Source organism: Cyprinodon tularosa, unplaced genomic scaffold, assembly GCF_016077235.1.
Source record: "Cyprinodon tularosa strain WSP-4 unplaced genomic scaffold, ASM1607723v1 ctg457, whole genome shotgun sequence".
NCBI classification, from domain to species: domain Eukaryota; kingdom Metazoa; phylum Chordata; class Actinopteri; order Cyprinodontiformes; family Cyprinodontidae; genus Cyprinodon; species Cyprinodon tularosa.
In genome coordinates, this window is record NW_024039182.1 from 107,887 (window position 1) to 127,646 (window position 19,760).

Below are 19,760 nucleotides of genomic sequence, written 5' to 3' on the forward strand. Positions count from 1 at the left end.
CGACAACAGCTTGCAACAGTAATTGCATTTTTTTTTTCTTGCAACACTAATTCAGGGAGTGATACAAGATCCTCAGCTAATTAATATGAGGAAGTTAAACTTTTGCAAAAGTGCACAAAAGTAAATCTTAAAAAAGGTACCTCAGAAAAATTCTCTCAAATAGAATCTAAGAATGTTAAATTAAAAGCTGGTGATTTTGGCGCTTATAAAGGAAATTCCTTAAAAGCCATTATGGGCCTTAAACTTAGCTTGCAGTTGGATAAGGATGCTTCTTCTTACAGGATCTTTGTTTGGACTTCTTGGATTTTATTTTAAATTAACATGTGAGGAAGAAAAATAAATCGTAAAAATGAGTAAATTTCTGAAAGACTTGCAGAAGTTTAGAGAAACTAGACAGTTCAGGGAGCTAAGGTTAGTTTGCTGTGATGTAGAAATGGCGCCCTCTGCCGGTCATCTTTGAATCTAGCGGGGAGGAGCCGCAGCTTTAGAAAAACCTCAAAGATTCCTGAGGTTAAAACACTGCAGGCAGTTTGCTGACAGCGACGATCTCAGCGGGTAGCATCGGAACCGAACCGGCAACTCCAGTCCGGTTTGTTGTTGACGTGTGTGTGTTAAATCAGAGGAGGGAAGGGAAGCGCTGCCTCTGGATCTACTCCGCAACGCATCTGCGCAGACAGACAAATAGGCTGAAGAAGAAGAAAGAGGAGGATTCCCGCTGCGGTGTTTACCAATATGCCGTTTCCCGTTAACGGGATCCTTTCAGCGCTCGCGCTACTGCTGCTGCTGTGGCGCGCGGAGGAGCTCGCGGAGGCGTGCAGCTGCGCTCCGGTCCATCCGCAACAGGCGTTCTGCAACGCCGATGTAGGTGAGTGGAGCTCTGTTGTTGTTTACGTTTAACCGGCCGCTGCTGCAGCCTCCGAGGACGGCCGCCTGTGGCCGGTGGAAACCGCTGGAAAGCCTGCAGCTGAGTGGAGGGGAGGGAGGGTGCTTTAAGGCCAAGGCTCACACAGTTTGCACCACATTCATGCTGCATACTTCCATCCCCTACGCAGATTCAATTATCTCTTCTGTCACTCTGCGATTTAATGTCCTCTGGAATGCAGAAGTCTTTCAGAAAATCTATTTGCATATATTTATATATAGCTTACATTATGAAATCATCAATAATCAATTCTAATTTGCTCATGTGGCGTTAGATGTAAAACTACAGGGCCGCATTAAGGAGGATGGGGGCCCCTGGGCTCAGCTTAATCCAGTTAGGTAACTTTGAGATGTGGTGAAGGCAAGGCAAATTTATATGTATAGCACAATTCAATACAAAGACAATGCAAAGTGCTTTACATGATTAAAATATAGGAAAATAAAACAGAATCAAAGCAAGTAGGAAAAAATAATAAAAAATGCAGAAACAAAAAAGAAAATTAAAAACAGTTGGACTAAAGAAAATAAAAAAGTTGAACTGCTTAATTAGAACAGTCGAAGGCAATCCTAAACAAAAGTGTTTTTATTCTTGATTTAAAGGAACTCAGGCTTTCCGCACTTTTACAGTTTTCTGGAAGTTTGTTCCAGATAAGCGGAGCATAGGAACTAAATGCTGCTTCTCCATGTTTAGTTCTGGTTCACGGATTTACTCACACAAGTTTGCTAATTGCATTAGAGCAATCAGGAATTGGTTTTCTGAACTTGTCCTCATGAAATGTTACTAAAGATGATACATTTATTGTCTGTTATTAAAGGTTCCCCCTCAACACGGCATCATTAAATGGAGCATTTACTGCATGGGTCCAGACTTGATATCAGTGTGATTAAAAAAATAAATAAAAAGGATACGGTTGCAAGAAAACTTATTTGGTTTGATGACACTGTATTCAGAAGGTAAGTTTAACAGAAAAGCAGTAAGGTGCATTAACTATGAGGATGGAAATAAAAAGGGCCATCTGAAGACTGCTTCGGATAAGATATGTTCTCACAACCTTTGTAGGACTTTTATTATTTCCAAAGCTAGTTTTTGCATTTTGTGAGTTGAGGGCTTTCCTCTTTTTAATATACCTGTCCCCTCTTTGATCTTTCCTTATTCTTTAGAGCAGTGGTCCCCAAACTACGGCCCGCCTCCACATTTGGTCCGGGCCCCTGAACAATACCAGAGAGTATTTTCATATAAGTGTATTACTTATTTTATTTTTTTGTATTTGATAATAAAGTTAGACATTTGCAATAAAATGTTCCTTAATTATGAAGTTTTTTTTCATTATTAACTATTAGTAACTATTTCATACACACATATAACGTGACAATGTTCCACACTTTTGGGGTCTGTGCCCCTCTCTGGCAACCCCCAGCAAAAAATCTTAAACCTGCCCCTTTCAAAGAGATACGGAAGAGGATTAGGGCCATAAAAATAATAGTCTATTCAATTCTGACTTTTGTCTCAGAATTCTGCGACAAAAGTCAGAATTCTAAGGAAAAAAAAGTCAGAATTGAATAGTCTTTTTTGAATGACCCTAATCCTCTTTCGTAAAGAGAGAACGGAATATTGGCGAAAAGATTAGGTAGGAGAAAAATTGATTCAGAATGCAGGGCATTTAACCTGAATTGGATGAACAATTATTTTTTTGTTCAATGCAAAGAAAAGGCTGTCTGTCTCATCTGTCCAGGGGCGGTGGCAGTATTCAAAGAATATAACCTGCAGAGACACTATAATTCCCGTCATAAAGACATAAATTCCAACATAAATTTAGGCACTCTTGCAATCGTCACAATTTTTCTGTTGCAAACTGACCCCGGCCCCCCATCAGAGAAGGGAAAAGTTATGTGGCCCTCACAGGAAAAAGTTTGGGCACCCCTGCTTTAGTCTTCCTAAACATCCAGACTTGATTTCTACCTATAAAAGTTGATAATTTTGGGTAATGCTTTATTATTTCTTGTTGTGCACCAGCTTATTTTTATAACAAAAGAAAACTGCTACCTCAGTGCACTGAGCTCTGAAGCTCCAGGGTTGAAGCATGGGGGTTTTTGTGGTGCAACGTGGCACCAGAAAGGAGAAGGGGACAAGAGGATGGAGAGACTGAGAATACTGGGTTAAATTCAAACACAGAATATGTAATGCCACAAACTTTTCTCATTTAGAAAAACATCTAAAATCCCACTTCTGTGCATTTTTGCTCCCTGCGCTGGGTGGTGCTTGGGAGGAATTGCAGGAATGTTTCTGGGGTTTTCCCAGCTTCTTGGCTCCGGTCAGGGGACAGCACACCCATGCGGGCTTTCACAACCGCAGAGACAACCAGAGGCCTGTCTGTCCATGCCATGCGTGGACATGCCATGCTCCCACTCCCTGGCTCCGTTAGAACATCTGGCTGTCAGTTCAGGAAGGGGGGGAAAACTGGCAATAAAAATGGCATTGGAAGTTAAAATATGCATGGTATCCTTGAGAAAGTTGGAGGGGGGGGGGGGGGGGGGGGGACTGCACAACGTTGGCTCCAGCTTTTTCTGCTTTTCAACTCAAAGCACACATACACGCATTTACGAGAAGTATGTGTGGCTCTCTGTGATTGCACAAAACGAAGGCTCTATTTTCAGGCGTGACTCAAACTGGGTTGGTGGCAGCTACAGAGACAGGATGTCTAGCATGAGAGGTGTATAGGTGTGCTTTTGTTGTTGGTTTTTTCTTTTACCTAAGGGTGCATGAGTCAGGAAAACATTTTTAATGGTCATGCAGACCACCAAACCACAGAAATTCCCTGTTTCATTGATTTTTCATCAGATTAAAGGGTAAAGCTGCAACAGAACCGGCCTGCTTTAGAAGCGCCCACAGATGAGGAATAGGTGAGGGCAGAGCTGTGGTTTAAGATGACTCTGCCTGTGGAGAGAAACATCTTGGGGAAGCGTGCACAAATGCAACCAAGTTTAGATTTTCTGTCTGGTAAGGTGAAGCCTCGGGCTGGTCGACTCAGTGAATGTATCATCGTTTTTTATGCAAGTGATGCTGCAGGTCAGACCTCAGGCCATCAAACGTCCCGCCATGTCATGCGCCTACCCCACAGTCCCACATGGAATGTACAAGCAGAGATGCAAGCATCCTCTTTTAAAATAAACCACTCAGACACTCAAAGGGGAACTGCCCTTCCCAGTCCGACTGACTGTCTGCAGTCTGGTTTATTATCTGGAAGACCAGAATCATCCTGCGGTTATTACAGTCAATCAGGAAAGGATCATATATGCAAAAAATTGGGATATTGGAACAGATAAAACTGAAGGAATTTAAATGATTTTAATTTCTCATTTTCCTCATGTGATAAACTAATCACCCACTAAAATTAATCATTTTGGGCAGTAATAAGGGTTTCTGACAGCTAGCATTTACTATGGAGACATTCTTTAAATAGTCCACTTAAAAACCTGTGCTTTGAAAATGGTTAGCCAGACATTTTCCCTGAAATATTCTGCCAGAGCAAAACGAAAGGTTAAACCTGTTGAAGGAAGTTTTCCAGCACCCGAAGAAGCAAAGCAGCCCCAGACTTTACACCACCATAATGTTTGACCATCAGTGGGATTGTCTATGTGTTCTGCATGTCGCCGTTCTGAAGATAAATACCCAGCCTTAACACTTTCATACAGATGTTGCCTGAAAATCTGAGGCTTGTCTGAGTTTTTTTAATTTTTTTTATGATCTGTTTTGGTTGCAACATGTTAAACAGAAGGCCCACATACGCCTGGAGCTGATTAAACCACACCAAAGAAGAATTTGAGATGATTTGGTGGTCACTATGCTAAAAAAAAAAAAAAATAATCAGCAAGGGGGGCAGTTAGTGTGTGGTGAGAGTTCATACGGGGTTTGCATGGAAAGCATTGCGTATTCCAAATAATACAGATGTATAAGTCGTTAGGCGTCATCTATATTGGCAGAGATGGGGAGCCATCAAAATGTGGGTCAGTCAGTGGGTTTTTTGGGGGAGGGCTGCGGGTTGAATCCCATGGATAAGATCTTTCTGCCATCTCTGCAGCCTAGTATTCAGGCAGGATAGGATAATCCAGCCTGATTCAGCCTGTCTTTTTGGAACAAACATATCTGCACTGTAAAACTATTGTAATGCAGCACTATGGAAGGCTAAGGGGGACAGAATTAAATAAATATATCAATATGTCATGAATTTAAAAAAAATGTAGATATGTAATGAATTAGAAAAATGTAGCATTAAATAATTAAATTTAACATTAATTTATTACACTGGTAAATAATTAAATCTAACTTGAGATTATAAAATGTAAAATTAAAAATAACTAAATGTACAATTAAATATTGAAATATTTAAATTATAACATCAAATATAATTCTTTTTAATTAATATAGGGCTTATTATTTCACTCTATATTTATTTAATTAATGCTCTCTCATTATATTACTCAAGCTGTCAGCGTTACTCATCAAAGTCAGTAGGCGGGACTAGGGTGTTTTATAGAGTTCCTGACTTCTGATTGGCTGCATCTCTAAGAAAGACTAGACAACTTCTTTACTTTCTTTTTCCCTCTTAAGTCTATATATTTGTCGGTAAAATGGGGAATAAGTTCAAAAAAGTGTTGCCAGTTATTTAAAGCACATGGGGTGAGTAACTCTAGGCTCTAAATCGCAGGTAAGCGTATTATATTTATACCAAACTATACCAAACTATAGATACACAGGTTGGGTTTGCTTCCCTGCCATGTGGCAAAATAATTGCAACTTGTTTTTGAAATTATTTCTGCTTTATTCAGTGATAAAATGGACATTAGAGTCAAAGAAACCCCCGGGAGAAGTATTTTGTTGCTCAGAGAGAAGCAGCCAATCAGACGTCAGGATTTCTATGGGAGCGTACCAAGTCCCGCCCACTTCATTTGATGGGTAAAATTGATTGTTGAAATAATTTCTAATTTGTAATAATTTAAGAAGTTTAATTAATTAATGGTGTATTAAATGGTACATTTGGTTATATAATGGTAAATTTTTTATTTCACATTACATTTCATTATTTAATCTTACATTTGTTCATTTTTTAATACTTTGAAATTAAATATTAATTTTGTCCTCCTTAACCTTCTATATAGGAGAAGCGATCTTTGATGAGAACAGGGCATTTTTCCTTCATCAGCATCCTGTTGCTGATGTAAATATATTAAATATTATTTATTAGACTCAGAATGTGAGAAAGAGAGAGAAGAAAAACTTATAGGAATCCAGCCCAAATTTCCAGCCAGGTATACTTCAACATGTATCTTGGTATGTGTACCCTGGCTGATGCTTCTGAATATATTTGCATAAGCTTCAAAGTGCAGCTAAATTATACAGGTTTTTTCTGGGTCTTTTGAATTTTTTGAACTAGCGGCTGTGCCTTTTTTTTTTTCTTTATCATTTGCTCTCGCTCAGAGTGTCAGGAATTTGTTTTTGATGTTAACTTCCAGCTCACATGCATGCAAGTGTGTGCTACCTACATCGCTCTCTTCCTTTTTGTACTGTGGCAAAAGGGTGTTACAGTCACCTAAAGGGCTGGAGTGAATGGCATAATGTCTCTAAGAAGGGAACTACATGTGGGGACCAGTCGTTTGTCTCCACATGTACCTGTAAGTCCCCAAAATGTAGCACATTACTGGAAATCCTCCCCACAAGGTTACAAAAGCATGGCTTTACTCACAGATACAAACATATGCACCCCTCATACCGCCTTTGCCGTTCCTCCTGCAAGAAGTTATTTTCTATCTGTGTTGCTTCTTTGTGCTGAGGTTTTTGGCAATCTCCAGCTTTTTCCAGCGTTTTATTATCATTACACTGTCACAAGTACAGATCAACGAAATTAACTCTCTGCATTCAAACCATCCCTTTGGGGAATGCAAAAGAGCAAACAAACCTGTCATTGTGCAGCGCCCGGGGAGCAGTGTGGCGTTAAGGGTCTTGCTCAGGGAGCTAGAGTGGCAGTCTGTGGGAGTGAGGCTTGAACGCAGAATCTTAGGATACCCTAAGAGCAATGCCCTAACCACTAGGCCGCCACTCCCCAAAGCAGGAATTGAATGGTCTTAATGACACACACAGGCAGCTCATTTCCCTTAGCTGGGATACGAGTAGTGGCACCCCCTGGAGGTGGCCACTAACTGGCCACCCCACTCGCCAGGGTTAATTGTAGTAGCATCAATTTAGCATCTCACCCATTATGCACAGCCAGCAACGTAACATTAAAAATCACAGAATAAACCAAGATATGAGTAGGTGTTTACTTAAGTCTTTATGATTTCTACAGGCAGGTTTACCACAATAGTAGATTCAAACCCCGAAATTATGGCTTTTAGTTTCAGTGTGCCCACCCCAAAATTTTTAGTGGTCCCACCTCGCCGCCCCATGAAACATTTTTGGCGGCGCCAATGGATACGAACCCAGGCTTCTTGTTTGCTGGACGGGTGATTTACCATCTCTGTCAAAGATGATGGCAGCGGTGGGATTTGAACCCATATCCCTGAAGAGACTGGAGACTTAATCCAGCGCGGGCCACCGCTCGGCCACACTGTCCTATATGATCTCAGAGTGTATCCCACTAAGCATAAACTGACATGATTTTTTTCCCCTTATCCCACCCATTGTAATCCTTTTTTGTTTTTTTCCCCTAACCTCGCGGTGCCGAGCAAGGCCTCGGGACACTGCGTCCTCCATGTATAATGTCTGTTTTTTTCCTTATCTTAGACAGGCTGTACCCAATCAAAAATTTCACTCCGCTTTGAGGCAAATAAGTAACCATTGAACCAGTAGAATTTTCTGCATATTAAATATCATAAAACAAAAGACCCCGCACCAATCGTACCATATCCTCCACCCAACCCCCAACTTTTTCTTTAACCAAAAAAAGGCCAAACTGCTCATAAATAAGAAGCCTATAAATTATAATCTTCTCTTCAGAGCAATCCTATTATTTTTCTCAGACAAACTGAAAAGAAAAAACCTAGAGGAGTATGATTCATTTTTTAGCTCAACCGTATATTCTAACCATAAACTTGTGCATTAAATTTGTTAAATTATAAAGAATGCAAAAAAAAAACAACCTCCAAGCACGGAGTAAACTGAGCCTAAAACAGACGTTAGTTGTGTGCTCCTGCTTGGCACCAGTGCAAGGACTGTTTGTACCAAAGTGAGGACACATTGCTCGTCTACACTTCTTTTTTTTTTCTAACAGTTTAGAACGAAGGTGTGAAGAGAGTTCAGGTTAAGGTTGTGAATGCACTCAAAATGGCTTGTTTAGGTTTATAATCAGGCATAGAAAAGGTTGAAAACAATAGAAAATCAATTATAGTTATGGGGACGTGGTCATCACTATATATATAGCAAGACGATAATGTATGTGTATTTATCTCTGTTCATATCCTCTATTCGTGCTAATTGTAGCCACTACCACCAAACACACAGACACCCACAGTCTTATTGCTCATATTTTCCATTCTAAAATAAATACTCTGAGCATAGCTGAAGCTTGAAGTCAGTGGGGCTATTAAAACACACACAATAAGAGGCACACTTACAGCCGAGTCGTTCCCTCAGCTGCAGTCTGCGAGTCCAATTTTTTAATTTGATCCTGCAATTGTTTCCTGCTTCTGTTTTGCTGCAAGTTCAGGTTGTTGTGGTTTTTAGGGTGTTCTGGACTCTGTTATTAGCCTGAATGGAGAATCAGAGGTTTGAGGGATTATTAAGAGGAAGTGTTGGTTGCACAAAGTTTATAATTAGCTGCTGGGACACATGGTGGTTTATGAGACTTTGGCCAGAAGACAACGTAGGAGTCTAGATGTTTGTTTCTAAGAATGTAATCTTCTAAATGTTTAGCACAGGATTAAGCCCGTCATTAAATCTCTGGCCTTAAATCCTTTAGGAAAATCTTGCATCATTTTCACCATCTGGAGGGTAATTTGTGAAATAATCAGCCGTTATGCTGATGATCTAACTTTTTATTTTTTTAAAGAACATCTTTAGAGGAATACATTTCTTCAGTTTGAGCAATAGGCAGCCTCTCATTCAAATCCATTTTTAAAATTGAAAACTGAAAATTTTGATGCTTTAAAGGTACATTTAGTCACTTGTTATCTGTTATCTGCCCTTTTAGTAATTTAATAAATATTACACCTTAAAAAGTGTTTGTTTTAACCATATTTTAGAATTTTAAGATAGAACCCTCTTCACTTTGTTACCACACAGCTTTACTCTTCTTAGTTATTGTGTGACAAACCAGTGAAGGAAGGATGATGTAAGGGTTTGGGTTTTTTTTTTCATACTCATGCTTCATGCTCAGGGAATCAGTACTAGTGATAGGCCGAGACATCGAACAGCCGATATGTTCTGCTGTAAATGGCTGGTTTTTCCTTTGCATTGCTGCTCCCTCCATTTACTATCCATTATTTTGATTTCTATAAGTTACTTAGTTCTTTTTTGGACCAGTTTTGGTCAGCAGGCAAAAACATTCTTGTGAATATTGTACGTATTATATGCTGTATAAACTTTCCTGACACTAATTGCCTAAGCATAGCTTTGCTATTACTGTTAACAGTATAAGTAAGGCTTTATGCTAACATATCTAAACATTTGGCAGTGAAATCTGTTCTGTAGCTTTAGCTCCTACTTCAGTGAACAGCAACATTCATATTGTATTCTGAAGGCTACTTGTGTCTTATCCCTCTTGGTATAAAATATTTTGTTGCGCTTTTTCATTTTGGATCTCTGGAGACAATATCTCAGTCTCAAAGCAAGAAACCCATGGGTTATTAATTCAAAACCAAATTTTCCAAATTCTATTCAGTTTATTTATATAGCGCCAATTGACAACACATGTCATCTCAAGGCACTTTACAGTTCACCAGATCATAAAGTCAAATAAAACTAATAAATTCAGTTAGGACTCCATTTTATTTTCAGTAGGGTAGAACACTGTTATGTGCCTTGGATTGTTTCTGTAATGAAACACAGTTTAGTCTCATAGGAGAAAAAAAATACTGCCAGGACCTTAACTACCGACATGGAAATGTTACTGTTACTGTTTGTAAAGAAAATAATTTAAAATCTTCCTGCTTCTTTAAAGCTGTGATTCCGCGGGTGTATTGCAAGAGGTACATGAAAATATTTTTTATTTTTTAAGTAGTAAAATAAAATGGGGCTTGGATCTGTTTTGCTCTGTGAGGACCTAATTGAAAAATTAAACAAGCCTTTATCAACCAAAAAGTACGTTTTTCTTATATGTTTGAGTTCACCTGCAGCTTTGACACACATCCAAACCAAGCAGAGGAAAAGACTGGATGTAGAGAACAGCCTGGGATCAGCTGTTCTTCACACTGAGCTATTGAAGCTCAATAAAGCAGCTCAGCTGTCTTGATGAAAACAAAGTCAAACTAATTAAATCCGTCTTACTATAATTTCTGTTCTGTATTTTTTTCCTAATTCATATAATTTAAACATGATTATAAAGGAGTTACTCAGAGGAACTCCAGTTTGATAAGTACAGGTTTATAATATGATTTTATTTTTGAATATTTTGATTTCTTATCAACTTCCAGGCAAAATATTTATGTTGTTTTTTATTTGAGATGGAAAAGGGTACATAAGTCAAAAAAAAGAGGTTGGGTAACACTGCTTTAAAGCACTGAATTGCAATGAAACTACAAGTCTCCTTTGGTCATAAGGGACATGTTTACTTGTTTAACAAGTAAAAGAAAGGAAAAAAAAATGTTTTGCTTTGTAATTGTTCAAAATATATATTATTCCACTTTTTTTAATTTAATGTGATAAATCGATTTTCATGGTAATATTTGAATGTATTTGTCTTAGATAAATAGACATAGATTCACACACTTTTATACAAAGAGTTTCATACTTCTCAGACTCATCTTTCCATAGTCCTTTGTCTTTTATATCAATATTTAAAAGTTCAATTTGTATTCATAGCCTATATTTATACAGAGTCAGATTTAAGTACGGAACCTGGAAGCTTTAACAGAAGGGAGAAAATAAGGAATGACATGAGTGAGGAGAGATGGATGGAAAATAAAGATGAAAAGGGAAGGAAAGACCTAAGAAATGAAGGAAAGAATACCATCATGACACAATGAAGGAGTTCAGAAAAGGATGGAGAGGTTTAGCAAAACAAAAATTAGAAAAGAAGAAATGTGAAAACTTAGAAAACAGAGTAGAAAATACAAGCTTGAAATACATGCTTTTCCACACTCCTCGTTTCCCATACTTATCCACACCTAGAAAATACCAAAATAAAGTGCTATACTTTCTCAGATTGGGTAGGTAATCTGTGCATATCTATATTTCTGAGTTAAATCATTGGGTTTGACTCTGTATCCCTGTGTCTCTTACCAGTGATCCGTGCTAAGGTGGTCGGGGTAAGAGAGGTGGATTCTGGGAATGATATCTATGGAAATCCCATCAAGAGGATCCAGTATGATGTCAAACAAATAAAGGTCTGACTTGCTCTACAATGTAGCAAATATTTGCAGAAGAAAAGGTTGAAGTACTCGTCTCTTGGTTCCTTTCTCTAATCTAATTATGCTTCCTTCTGTTTTAGATGTTTAAAGGACCTGACCAGGACATTGAGGCGGTTTTCACTGCACCAGTTTCTGCTGTCTGTGGTGTTACCCTTGATGCAACTGGGAAGAAGGAGTACCTAATCTCAGGTTCGTGCACGTAATTAGTGTTGATGCCTTTTTCATGCGGATTAGATGCTATACAACTAGCGTGCCAATAAGCACATACTTAAAGAAGGTAGTACCACCTCAACTTTAGACTGGATCTGTGCCTTTTAAAGTGATAGAGATAACTAAACCTTGTAACATATTTTGTGTTTTTCTTGTTTGCAGCTTTAATGTTAACATAGGAACATGCAGGTGTGCAAAACCAGAAAAAATGCAGGGTAGATAAAGACTAGTGAGCATGCTGGGGGAGGAAACTGTTTATGCCATTATAGATAATGAGACGTTCCTGTCTAAACCCTGTGGAGACTGATCTTCTACCGTGGGACACTTGAGTCTTTAAGGGCCTTTTGAGTAGCTGTCTATAATGCAGTGTCTCTTCTGATAGTTTAACAACTAGAATCAGGTGTAATTATTGTGTCTATATTAATACACAGGGAAGCTTTAAGGGGTAAATGCCTCTTTCTAGAAATGGCACCCTGGAAATCCACAGGGTATAATATTAAGCCCTCTTACTTTTACCCGTCTGAAGTCACATTATGTTTTGCTTTCAGTCTTATTTTCTCTTAGCAACTGCTGTTTTTTCATAGAACATATTTTACTCGACAGGCAAATTAGAGCGTGTGACTCTTTCCTTTTGTCAATGTTTTCTAATGAAAGACCAATCTATTCTTGTAATTATTGGGGATGTAATGATGAGCTCTGCTTACATAGAGATTTAACTGTGATAAGTTCCTCATGCTTGCTATTGAGTTCTGTGTGTAGACCGAAACACGATCTGTCAGAAGCATCACCTCTCTCTACAAAGAGAGTGGAGTTGCAGCTATAGTGTGGTAGTGACACACATCTTGTTTTGGTGTAGAGATAGAAATCAACAGCCAAACCTCGTGGTAAAATTTCATTTATCGCTCCTTTAGGTTAGCAAAACCGTTCAAAGGTTTGACTGATGTTCACCCTTGTTTTCCTTCATTTTTGAGACTAGAACAAAATATTTTTGGCCTGTCAAAATTTATAAAACAATTATTTATATACATTTGTGTTCAGTAAAATGTAATATTTTTGATTCATATTTTTGATAAAAAAAATGTAATAAAAAAAAGAAAATATCATCATTTTACAACAATAATAATAAGCTTCTAGCTGACTAACTCTGAGACTGACTCACACTCATCATATGTCCAGATCTTCATCTGAAACTCCTTTACAAGACTGTTTCCTTAATTCTAATATCCACTGACCACAGCTCCAACACTGTGCCAAAAAGCACTCAGATAGCCAAAATGACCAACTTTGTGTTTTGGTGGGCCTTTTTTCAACAACACATGTAGCAGCACCGAGTGAAGCATTTCTAATATAAGCCAACAAGACATTCAATAAGCCAAAGCCAAACTTATTAGCAAAACTCTGATCATTTGCAACTGACCACTCAAAAACGGCCTCCAAAAAACACTAGCAAAACCAAGCAAAGAAAATAAGATCTGTCCCACTGTTGCTTTTATTTATATTTTCATCCCAATACAAATCAGCTTCTGGAATGTATCCAACACACAGGACCAGATGGAGCTAATAAGACAATAAAAAGCATAGAGAGCATAAAGTTAAGGGTTGAACTTATAAATACTGGGAATAGATGGCTAGTATGAAGCAGATTGATGAAAACTGTTCCCTATGTCCTCCAGCAATCTAAGCCTATAGCAGCATAATGAAAGAAATATATCAGAATAACCCGAGCCACTATAGCTTTAAGCTTTATCAAAAATTAAGGTTTTATCAATGTTAACAAATACTCTCAATGCAATCTGATACATTTCGAGCTACTAAGAAAAGAAGAAAAAGTGTCAAAAGTGTAAACATTTAAATTGCTAGATAACCAAAGCTTATTCAAACGTGCCAAAAGAAGTGCCGCTTAAAGTGCAGAGAAAGGTGGCGCTATAAAATGTTGAATCAGGTTGGATGAATGCAAATTAATGACCACACTTTTCAGATTTAGTATTATTTGTAGAAAATACCTTTCCCTTTTAGTTATAAACTCCTGTTTATTTACCCCAATCACTAGAACTTTGTAGTTATACTCTGAGGAAGTTTAAGGAGCCTGAAAAAATGTTCCCATACTGTAATGCCTTCATGTTCAGAGAGGTTGGTGTCATGAATTAGAGGAACAACAGCATCTGAATAAGACAGCGGACCGAGCAGAGGAGACCTAGAAGACCGTGACGTTATTCGTGCTCTGGTTTCTCCATCACACACAGAGATGCACCCGCAATCATCCGTCCCCCTCTAATTACATGGAGTTGTAAGAGGAGGAACTGCTAAAGTCAGCGTTTCCTTCCAACGTCTCTAACAGTAGCAAAGAAAGTTGGTTTTCTGCTGAGAGGGGCATCTTTGAAAAGCTATTCATCTTATTTTGGTTGAAGGGTCAAAAGTTGGAAGATTTTCAGCAGAATGTGAGTCAGCCTTGTGTGCAGACACACAAGGTGAAGCTTTCAGCAAGTTGAGATGTGCTTTCCTGATATATTGTCCAAGGGGCGTGCATCTCAGCAGATCCGTAAACTCTGCTCGACATTTCTTGTTTTGTCTAGTGCCTCTTGTGTGGGCGGCACAGACATTGGTAAAGGTGCTTATTTAGGTGCCTGCAGGCATCAGTCTGGAAAGCAGCAGCTTCTTTATCTGTTATATAAACTAATCACTTATCTGATGCTCATTAAATGGGAACATCCAGCGCTCTTCTGCCTAAACTTGTCTAAAATGTTCTTTCACATCTGCTGTTTTGATGCCCCTTGCCACGATTCGTTCTTTTCCAGGCAAGGCCGAGACAGGCGGACGCATGCACGTGACCCTCTGTGATTACATCATGCTCTGGGACTCCTTGAGCGCCACCCAGAAAAAGAGCCTCAGCCAGCGCTACCAGATGGGCTGTGACTGCAAGGTAAGCCGGCAGAGGACCATCTGTGTCTCTTTAATTCCCAGCATGACTAAACAAAACAGCAAAAAAGGCAGCAGGTATTTTGTTCCTGCTGGAAAAACCCAGACACAACTGAGCAGTGCGAAAACAGAACATGCATCATAACAACAAACAATTAATTTCAAAGTTATGATTGAATACAATTGGTGTTGATTTTAGGGCTGCAACAACGAATCGATAAAATCGATAAAAATCGACTTTTAAAAGCGTTGGCAACGAATTTCATCATCGATTAGTTGTGTCGCGCGATTAATGCGTCATCAGCCGCCGCCGTCATCACTACCACTTGACTGAAACAGGGGGAGAAAAAAAATATACGGCAGAGCGAGCCAGCGCTGCAGGTGCGCAGTGTTGCCAACTCAGCGACTTTGTTGCTATATTTAGCGCCTTTTCAGACCCCTCCAGCGACTATTTTTTTTAAAAAGCGACTAGTGACAAATCTGGCGACTTTTTACGGTGTCACTGGCGGCTTTTGGAGACTCTTAAGTGAAAGCATGTATCGTTCCTACTCTTGTCCTGCAGCAGCAGCTGCTGCCGTGGGGCGCCTCCCCCATCCCAACCCCGTTTTCCCGCAGGAGTCCTTCTCAGCGCTGCTGTCAGACCCGCTGGATGTTTCAGCGTCCAGACAACAAATGAAGCGCACATGCACCGGGATTGACGGTGCAAATTGATCACAATAATTAAAATAGCCTTTATAAATAAATTAACTTGCAAATTATGAGGGCAAGGCTTTTAAAGTTTAAATCTTCTGGCAAAGATAAAGTAAAGAAGATCCTGCAATTTATGGAAGTAAAGCAGAATAAAATCCAGCAAGATCAGTAATATGTCAATTAATTATCTGCCACATTCCCATGTAAATATCTGTCTTTGGAGGAGGTGTTTTTTAGCACCCCTAGTTCTCTCATTTTTATTCCAAATACAATTTATAATTTGAACCACAGGGCTATTTTTATCTCTATGGTTCAGTATTTTCTCAAGTAGCAACTTTAACTGCTATACTTTCCTGTCTTAAAAGGCAGAACTCTATTAGTCTAAAAAAAACTAATTTGTTGAAATGGGGGGACATATTGTTTGAACCCCTTAGGGGCTTTTAAAAACAAAAATGCCTGTCTTTTTTGTGCTTTATGAAACAAACTACCCTATATTTTGTGGATGTACAGCTACATTTCTCATGTAAGTTTGCGTAGTTTTAACACAAACATTTATTTTTCATATTGCACCAGTACAGTTAATGAGCAACCTGTACTTGTGTGCTTGTTTGTTCCTTCTAAAATGTTTATTTTGGAATAAAGAGGTTAATATAAAAAAATATTTTTTGTCCGATTCATCGATTAATCGAAAAAATAATCGGCCGATTCATCGATTTTTAAAATAATCGTTAGTTGCAGCCCTAGTTGATTTATTATTTTTTAAAGGAGTAGATTCTTTTGAAACCCTCCAGAAAAATTGTGTGAGGATTAATGTAGTCTCTTTGGTGCCCTAATGTACAGAAAAAAATAAAACCAAGACTAGCAAACACTAAAATGAGACTAACAAGAAAACTTGCAAATTAGAATTGCAGAGAAGGTTGAGGGCGACAAAATTGAGAAGGTACGATTATGAAAATAAATACTTACACAAAGTTAACACACAAAATACATGCAACAAATAGCAAAAACCTTTAAAAAAAAAAAAAAAAAAAGCTCTCAATAACTAGCTCCAGACCACAAGGGGGAGACAATCGTCAACTTATAAATAGTAGTAGTAAAGTAACGAATTGGATGTTCAGAGAGAATGGTGTTTAAAAAAAGATTCATAAGAAAACTCACCTTTACTAATCTTCACATCAGGTGTTCTCTGGTTGAGATCTTGTTAATGTTTTTGAAGAAGACATTCGTTTATAGTAGGCTAATAATTATGGTCTGTGCTTGCGGGAATTTCCATTCTCCTGTTCTGTTTTCTGTGATTGCAATATTTCTTCTTTTCAGTATTTTTTCTTTGCATGTGTGTTTTTTTTTGTATGTTTGGTCTATTTCTTTTTTTGTGTTCACTGGTTTCATTTTGTTTAGGACCCATTTTTGAATCTGCAATGAAATAATCTTTTTTGAATGCCATTTGCACCCCTCGGCCACTGTACTTTAAAAAAAACGCCACAACAAACATTGTTTCTCATAATCTCTGTTAAATGCGGCAACTTTTAAATTCTATTAAAAAAACTCAGATTTGTTTCATTGTAAGTTTCTGTCAATTTGGGTGATTATGTTTTACTGATCATTAAAACAAAGAATTGCATTTAATTTCTAGGCTCTTGACTATCTAGCCATAAGGAATGGTGCTTGCTTTGACTGTTATCTTGATTAAGTCTGGAAAGAAATGCCTTTTCACACTAACTGCATATATCGTTCTCTAAAACTTATATCTAGAAAATGTTGGAGACCTTTTAGAGGTGTTTATAATAAAAAAAAAAAAGCAAAATCTCAGGTTTTCTCAGTACATACTTTTCATTTTTTTTGTGTGTTTCTGCAGATTGTGCGCTGTCCCTCCCTCCCCTGTGAGATCTCTGCTCCAGAAGAGTGTCTGTGGACGGACCTGATGATTGAGAAGCAGGTGCACGGACGCCAGGCTAACCACTATGCCTGCGTCAAGAGAGCGGATGGCTCCTGCTCTTGGTACCGTGGGGTAGCGCCACCTAAGAAGGAGTTTATTGATGCAGAGGACCCTTAAGTCAGCAATCTGACAGAGAAAAAAAAACGGAAACAAGGCAATTGAAATTGAAAAATAACATTAGGCTATTTAAAAACGTTAAGCTATAGTAATAGAAATTAGCTGCTGTTCTGAAAATAACTTTAAGCCTCTTGTTGATGTGACCACTTTATTTCTAAAGTTTCCCATGATTAAAACGTGCAGAGGTTGTCCTTGGATGCAGCATCTTCATGAAAAAAGTAAATGGCACCATCAGATTAAAGGCTGTGTTGGAAATGTTCACTCCCTCTTTATAAAAGGTTCGCTTTCAAGTGTATTTACAGCTTTTTATCTCATAAATGAACCTCAGTAAGATATAGCTGCCCAAATATGAAGTAATACCCTTATTTTTTTACTGTTTTAGACAAAAACATAATGGAAATTAGGATTATCTGACTTATTTACCAAATACATTTTTGTACTGAAATCAGAGTACCCATTAAAAGGCAATTTCTATATTCCTCAATTCCAAATATTACCCTTAAAAGCAGTTTAGCATGTCATAGAAAAAAGTCATTTTGTGAGATAACGAATGTTTAGACTTAATAACTTATATTTCAGCACAAATTTAAGACTCTAAATCTGCAGATGATTTCTAGGGCAAATAACTGCTAAGTTAGCAGTAAGTGATGTTAACTCTAATGGCAAATTATTTGCTATTTGTTTCCTCAGTTTTTTAAATGAAATTACTTCATGAAATTCCAAAAACTCAACAAAATTAGAGTCAGCGTGCTATTTTACATTCAAAGCGATAGCTAGCTGTGCCTAACGTTAACAGTTACCATCCTAGCGATAGCAGCTAGCACTAGATTACAATCTAATATCTAATTTTAACGCTAAATGCTTAACATTAACTTTGGTTTTATTTCAAAAGAAAAGTGTTAATGCTACTCTAGAAATAAACCTTTGAAAGTTACCAATGTTGTTTTTTCTTAAATCCTGCTAACATTTGAGATAATAATGCTAATGTTCACAGCTAACTTACTCTGTTAGGTAAAACCTTAGTCGCTAATTACTCATTTTTCCTATTGGAGTGTAATTCCCTGTATTGTGCTTTACAAAATGGCTGAAATGCTTATAGTGAACCTTAGAAAGAAAAGAGTGGACAATTTGAACACAAGGATAGACTGGTGGAATGATGGTGCAACTTCCTCCTGAGGCTGGCGTTAGGAGGCAATAAATTCTTGCTGAGATGGAGCTCTCCCATTCCCAAAAAATAGCTCTTAATCAGGGCAGCAGTGCCCTATGAGTCATTGATTGCTCTCTCAGACCATCATTTACTCTCCATTTTGTTTCTAATTTTATTACCTCATTCTGCATTTTATTCCAAAGCAAATTTCAAGTTGCCTTTCTTGATTTTAAGATCTAAATGTCTCATTAACACTTTTCTCATTTTCTCACTGTAGCTGGTAACTTTAGACACCCACAACATGCTTCCTTTAAACAGAAAATGTAGTTTAGGATTACCCATCTAAATTAAAGTTAAACTTTCTTTCTTTCTTTCTTTCTTTCTTTCTTTCTTTCTTTCTTTTCTTATCTTTAAATCTTCCTCCCTTTTTATGTTATGTAGCTGTACAGTACCTATGCATATCCTTTTGTTGTTACTTGATAATTATTTACTGCATTAGAACTAGATTTGCACTTTTTGAGAATGAATTTGGATAAAGACAAGACCCGGAGCACACGGATGTGACATTTACTGTTGTTTGCCCAGACCGCCAAATCCACCTCTGATGCAGATTTTGTCTGGTGATAAAAGAACATGTGCAGGTCTGTGCTGTATGTGGCATATCACAAAATAAAATAATACAATGAAACAGCAGACATGTGAAAGTTCTGGGTATTTGGAAACTTTTGATGAGACTGAATGTGTGAAGGAGGGATTGAGATGAGTTTGTGGGTTGATATTTCCGTCTTATGATTGTAAATGCAAACAGCAGTTTAATATTATCTACCGGTACATGCTTAATGTTAGCTCTGACTTGTCTTTCAAATTATTACATAAAAGCTTTATCGCTGTCCTGGAAAGCTGTTTTATACACCTTTGGCTACAGTAACTAATATATATATATATTAATATATATATATATATATATTAGAGGCATATTTTAAAAGAAAACTCTTTCCAGTTCCATTAACTTTGTGTTTTAATGTGTTATTATTATTAAAGTTGTCATAATGTTTGTGTTTTTCAGCAAATGTTTTTAGCCATGTTTAATCAGATGAACCTCTTACGCTGGAGTAACGTGAGAGTGAGGTTTTGGGGAAGTGTAGAGAACTAGGTACACATTGTTTTATTAGAGGACTTTGCATGTTTTTGATTCTTTGTGTAAGTCCAGGCAAAGGACAAAATATTCAGTATTATCAAATAAAAAACACAAGTTTAAAAGAG

The 19,760-nt window shown here is 37.8% G+C and overlaps 1 protein-coding gene across 1 annotated transcript; it reads left to right on the forward strand.

The window, feature by feature from the left end:
- Window positions 1-471: 471 nt before the first annotated feature.
- Window positions 472-19,760, forward strand: timp2a (TIMP metallopeptidase inhibitor 2a). The gene is made up of 5 exons (XM_038300807.1): window positions 472-865; window positions 11,357-11,457; window positions 11,562-11,670; window positions 14,487-14,611; window positions 17,153-19,760. The coding sequence occupies exons 1-5, from the start codon at window positions 733-735 to the stop codon at window positions 17,348-17,350; spliced, it is 666 nt and encodes a 221-aa protein (XP_038156735.1). The 5' UTR covers window positions 472-732; the 3' UTR covers window positions 17,351-19,760.

What these genes read in the sequence shown, in the direction of transcription:
- timp2a (XM_038300807.1), top strand. Translation starts at nt 733, where the DNA reads ATGCCGTTTCCCGTTAACGGGATCCTTTCAGCGCTCGCGCTACTGCTG. An exon ending in ATGATGTCAAACAAATAAAG is followed by an intron (nt 11,458 to 11,561) that starts GTCTGACTTGCT and finishes CTTCTGTTTTAG; the next exon opens with ATGTTTAAAGGACCTGACCA. An exon ending in AGATGGGCTGTGACTGCAAG is followed by an intron (nt 14,612 to 17,152) that starts GTAAGCCGGCAG and finishes GTGTTTCTGCAG; the next exon opens with ATTGTGCGCTGTCCCTCCCT.